We start from the raw sequence: 6,000 nt of genomic DNA, 5'->3' as shown, positions 1-6,000 counted from the left end.
ACCACGAAAAGGTGGCTTTCGAACCCGCCCAGGAAGGTTTCCTAGAACCCCCTGGGCAATCAATCAATCAATCAATAAATGTTATCCTTGAGCTTGGAGCACAGCAGTGCCCTTGAACCTGGGCTCAAGGCCAGAGCGCCCGACCCGCCGTCCCGCCCCTGCCCCCCTCCTGGCTACTCGCTCTCCACAGGAGGCGCGGCCGGGGGCGGGCGCGACCAAGCGATCCCAAATGGGCGGCTCCGGAGCCCGCCCGACGTCTCCCCTCCCTCTGGGTACATTATCTGTCTGCTTGTCGCCACTCAGCACCCTCGAGATCATGGGGAAACTAGTGGCGCTCACCTTACTCGGGGCCAGCTTGGCCTTTTTCGGGGAGAGGATACTGACATTAAGGTGAGTGGATACCTCTCCTGGGAGGTCGTTGGGCTGCCTTTCACTTCTGGTCCCTGCGAGGTCAAGGACAGCCGGCTTCCCTCTTTCTAGCAGGTGAGGAGGAGTCGCTTAGGGACTCCCTTCAATCCCCTCCTAGCCAAACACTCCCTGAGAAGCCCTTAGATAGGAAATGGGCTGACGAGCTTGCTCTCCATTCTGCTGGGGAAACACGGAGCCCTTGGAAGTGCTAGACTGTGAAGGAGAGGAGGGGCAGGCTACTGTCAGGTCTGACCTAAGCTGGTTTCACTCTTGGTAAGTCCGAGTGACAGAAGCCATTCAAAGAGCAAGCCAGATAGCAGGCAGGGAAGCGGAGACTGGCAGGTGGTTGCTGGCGTTGGGCAGGGAGAGCTACCCCAGAAAGTTCTCTGGAAAAACCAGTACTGGGCTAGAAAGAAGATCCACTTTAGGCTGTGATTACTGGCCAATGGGAATAAAGCCTCCTTTGTTTTCGATTGTTTCAGGTTGTTGTTGTTATTTTTCTCTAAGAAGAAGTTAGTCCCAGAAAGTCATATCTACAATCTGTGTGGAGCGCTGATGTCTGCTGGGAATACTTTCTAGTTTAGATGGAAAGTGTTTATTGTTGTATTTGTTTATGCCCACCATGACCAAGTGACAGACTTATAAATAACAACAATACTAACAACATTAGTAATAATAGATTTGAGTTAGCATGTGTGTATGTGTGGTACTAGATATAGCTAGACCATTCCACCACTGATTTACAACACCAACTCTTTTCTTAAAAAAAAAAAAACAACAACAAAGTCTTCTTGAATACAGTTTAATAAAAATTTTAAATTGTAGCTAATATTTAGAAGATGTTTGCTGTGGAAATAAGAACACTGTACCGAAAAGTAATTTGGTTGACTGTTCAAATGGTGTTCAGTTTAATGAGTTCACATATTGGCTAAGTAAATCAGCACATGCTTAATAAAGTTAATGCAAAAGTGACAGGGTTTAGCGCTTCAGAGAAATTTGGAAAAGCAACTTGAGGAAGGAAGGATTTTTTTTTTAAAAAAAGCAAAACTCTAGTGGTGAAAGGAGAACATTGATCAAGATGTATTGTACTCACACACTGACATGTTGAAATGAGACTCCCTCCTAGAACTACTTAAAGTAATTTCCTAAAATCAAAACTATAGGCAGAAAATGAATATTTGTAGGTCATATTACTTTCAAAATAAAACAAAATGCTTTTTTATGCATCTAAATTAACAATATTGTTTACTCAAACTAACAAATCTTTAGGTAGTAGTACCTACCACTTAACAAAGTTATACCTGCCATTTAACAAAGGAGACTGTGGAACAATATATCTTTCAAAATGTATTTATTATAAAGGTGGTATACAGACTGTAGTTAGGTAATGAGTCCATTTCTTTTTTAGACAGTATCACCCCTTCTCTCCCTCACTCCTGGATTTTTCCCTTCCATCCCCAACCACAAGTTATATAATTCATTTTCAACATAGTGTCTAGTGAGTACCACTGCTGCATTTCTTTATCCCTTGTCCCTCTATTTGTGCCCTCTATCCTTCTAAAGACATAGAAATGACCAAACTGAGATAAAAAGAAAAGAAAACAACAAAGAAAAAAAACTCTTGTTTCCATTTCCTAAAGTTCATTTTGATAAATATTATTGTATATGATCAGGGGCACATAGTTATGGCAACTTTGTGTTCCTCTGTGGAGTAAATACAACATATCTTTTTATTCTTATTCTTATTGTAAAGGTGCTATACAGAGATATTACAGTTATGTAAATGAGATAATGAGTATATTTCTTTCTAAACAATATCACTCCTTCCCTGAACTCCCTCTCAGTTTTTACCTCTTGTCCCCACCCACAAGTTGCATAGCTAATTTCAACATAGTGTCCAGTGAGTATCACTGCTATATTTGTTTACTTTTGTCCCTCCATGTCTGTGTTCCCCTTCCCATCCCAAAGACAGATAAATGAATAACAAGACAAAAGGAAAAGAAAACAAAAACATCAATGAAGAATAAAAATGTCTTATTTCCATTTCCTGGAGTTCAGTCCAATAAATATTCTTTTATATGGTTAGATGCACACAGCTATTGTTCCTTTGTGACCCTCTCCTAAGAATATCCTTTGGCTTCACTTGATCAAGTCATTCCTCAATATTCTCATCTATCCCTGACCTACCCAGATTTTCCCCCTCATTCTTATTAATTTTGTAGGATACACATTGGATTCTGTCTACATTCCCTTCTCCCCCACACACCTCTTTTCCTATTCATCCTTCACCCCCTTTCTCCTTGACCTCATCCCACCCTACCTCTTTCCAGTACCAGTTTTCTGGTGTTTTACTTTGTTGAAATTTGAATTGCAGTATTTGAGATCTCCCTCAAACCTACCGTATTTCAGTCAATACATTAGTATGAGTTTACATATCACCCAATGTATTTACTTATGATTTTGTCAGCTAAATATTGTTTCCACATAGAAGGAGGAAAATGTATCCTTTGTCTCTCTGCTCCTGACTTACTTTATTTAGCATACTTTTGTCCAAGTCTTTGTATTTCTTTACAAAGATGAAGCAATGGCATTATACTCATTATACACAGAGAACATAAAAGGAAAAGCCAACAACTCAATTAATAAGTGAGCTAAAAAGCTATAAGAGTTTCCCAGAAGTAAAAGTGGTCAATAGACATATGAAGAAATGCTCAACATCTCTTGCCATAAAGCAAATGCAAATCAAATCAACACTGAGATTCCACATCACTCCAGTTAGAATAGCCAATATCAAGGAAACAAAATAAAACAGATAATTGTGTGGATTCAGCCAAAGGGGAGCCCTAATATATTGTTGTGGAAATGTAAACTTTTCAACCACTCTGGAAAATAGTGTGGCAATTCCCCAAAAAATAATAAATGTAGCACTACCCTGTGATTTGGCAATTCCACTACTGGGCATTCACTCCAAAGATGTCAATACAGTAAAATCAGCAGCACAACCACGTTTATTGCAGCACTATTCACTATAGCCAAGGTATGGAATCAGCCCAGATGCCCCTTAATGGACGAATGGACCAAGAAAATGTGGTATGTCTAAGTGAAGTGAGCCAGACCCAAAGAAACATGCACTCTATGGTCTCCCTCATAGGGAATAATTAGCACAGGCTTAGGCTAGTCAAAGCAGAGGATCACAAGAGCCCAATAGCTATACCCTTATGAACACATAAGATGATGCTAAGTGAAATGAACTCCATGCTATGGAAACGACTGTTATATCACTGTTGTAATTACTTTCAACATGCCATGTGAAACTGTAGCATCTATTATTGATGATCCTCTTGTATCCCCTTCCTGTGGTTGTACCTGCACTATCTCTGTACCTTATCTGAGTACATTGGAAACCATGTATACTGGTATTAGAACTAGGAAACTGAAAGGGAATACCAAAATCAAGAGACACAGGATAAAAAGACAAATGACTACAAAAGCAATACTTGCAAAACTGTTTGGTGTAAATCAACTGAACAACTCATGGGGGGAAAGAGGGAGGGGGAAGGGGGAATGAGGGAGGAGGTAACAAACAGTACAAGAAATGTATCCAATGCCTAACATATGAAACTGTATCCTCTCTGTACATCAGTTTGACAATAAAAATTAAAAAAAGAATATGCAGCATACAGAAAAAAAAAAGAAAATTTGGTATGTATACACAGGGGAATTTTACTCAGCTGTTTTGATATTTTCTTTTTTTTTTTTTTTTCTTTTTTTTTTTTCTTTTTTTGGCCAGTCCTGGGCCTTGGACTCAGGGCCTGAGCACTGTCCCTGGCTTCTTCGCGCTCAAGGCTGCTAGCACTCTGCCACTTGAGCCACAGCGCCGCTTCTGGCCGTTTTCTGTATATGTGGTGCTGGGGAATCGAACCTAGGGCCTCGTGTATCCGAGGCAGGCACTCTTGCCACTAGGCTATATCCCCAGCCCTCAGCTGTTTTGAGCCATACTCCCAGCTCTTTGGTTTTTATCTTGTTTTTATGAGTCTTCCTACTTTGGCCGGGGACTGGCAGCTTTCCTTGATCTTCGTGATCCATGCCTCAGCATCTTAAAAATCTGGGATTATACATGGTGCTACCACACTGACCAAGTAGTTTCTTTGTATCTTCCATATACAATCCTGTTTTCTTCTTTTTTCCAAAAACTGCAAAGTGAGCACATTACTATCACAAACAACATCCACATTGTGGAAATAAACATAAATAAAAAGTTGATTTCCTATTTATTATGTACACAAATTAGAATAAAGAGAGCTAACCAATCTAAAAATGATTAAGGGTCTTCAGAGCTCAAAGACAGATTTGAGATGTGGTGCCTTAACCTCCATATTGGTTTTTGTCTTATACAGAGGAAAACTGAATGCTGTGTCCCGAAAAGTGGTGTCTGTGGAACTTCAGAACTGCCAATTTATTGAAGGACTTGGTATGTAAAGAAAGGCTGGAAAATGTCTTGGTCACTATCTGCCTAATTGATCCTGCCAAATGATTTAATTCCACCCCTGCCCCTCTGTCTGGTCCTAGGGCTTGAACTCAGGGCTTGGGTGCGGTCTCTGAACCTCTTTGTGCTCAAGGCTAGTGCCCAACCACTTGAGCCACAGTACCACTTCTGGACTTTTCTGAGTGGTTTATTCGAGATAAGAGTCTCACAGACTTTTCTGCCTGGTTGGCTTTGAACCTCAATCCTCAGATCTCAGCCTCCGCAGTAGCTAGGATTATAGGCATGAGTCACTGGAGTTCAGCAATTCCTTTTAAATTTTAATTTTTAGCCCTTACTGGAATGACTTCCTCCCTTCCTTCCTTCCTTCCTTCCTTCCTTCCTTCCTTCCTTCCTTCCTTCCTTCCTTCCTTCCTTCCCCTTCTCCCTCTCTCCCTTCTTGCTTTCCTGCCTCCCCCTCTCTCTTCTTCACTACTTCCCCTCCCTTCTTTCCTTATTTTCTTCCCTCCTTCTCTCTTTCCCTTCCCTCCTTCCCTCCCTCCTTTCCTCTTTTCCTTAACCACATTCTTGGCCTCCACTGTTGCTGCTTTCAATGTTTATCAGAAAAATATCAAGAGAAATTTGACTTACTTCTTAAACTTCAAGAACCTCCTAGCCCACCTAGATGTATTTTCATATACGAATCTGAAATTCACAGTCCTGAGATTTTTCCCCATCATTTAAAGGCTCACTTTGCCATAGACACAGCTTTAGCTGAAATGAGCTCTTTATCTCCTTCTTCATTCCCTCACCCTTAGCTAGCTCCTCTAAATTTCTCCTGTGTGTGGTGCCCCATTCACTGGGAGCCTAGTTAAAAATCCAGGGACTATTTGTTTCTCTTTTATCCCTTCTGCTTTCTCCACATGAGATTCCTGTTATCAGTCTCTTTGGTGTCCCTATAGGGCTCATCTCACTTACTGGTCACTGCCACACTCTTTGCTCGACTCCAGGTCTCCAATTCTTTCTGACAGTACTTCTAGAAAATAAAGTGAAAATTTAGACTACATTCTATTCACTGTCTTGGGAATGCATTCAATCACTTTCTCACTCATTGCTTGTAAAATTCTCAC

At 41.0% G+C, this 6,000-nt stretch overlaps 1 protein-coding gene across 2 annotated transcripts in view; it reads left to right on the top strand.

Moving 5' to 3' along the window:
• Window positions 1–215: 215 nt before the first annotated feature.
• LOC125347020 (serum paraoxonase/lactonase 3-like) overlaps window positions 216–6,000 on the top strand; it is a 31,654-nt gene continuing 25,869 nt past the window's right edge. For both annotated transcript variants that reach the window (XM_048340057.1, XM_048340058.1), the window contains exons 1-2: window positions 216–390; window positions 4,806–4,879. In XM_048340057.1, the coding sequence (XP_048196014.1) occupies window positions 230–390; window positions 4,806–4,879 (235 nt within the window). In that variant the 5' untranslated portion in view covers window positions 216–229. The remainder of the gene's footprint in view (window positions 391–4,805; window positions 4,880–6,000) is intronic.

Source organism: Perognathus longimembris, chromosome 2, assembly GCF_023159225.1.
Source record: "Perognathus longimembris pacificus isolate PPM17 chromosome 2, ASM2315922v1, whole genome shotgun sequence".
NCBI lineage: Eukaryota > Metazoa > Chordata > Mammalia > Rodentia > Heteromyidae > Perognathus > Perognathus longimembris.
This window is presented reverse-complemented; position numbering and strand designations above follow the sequence as displayed.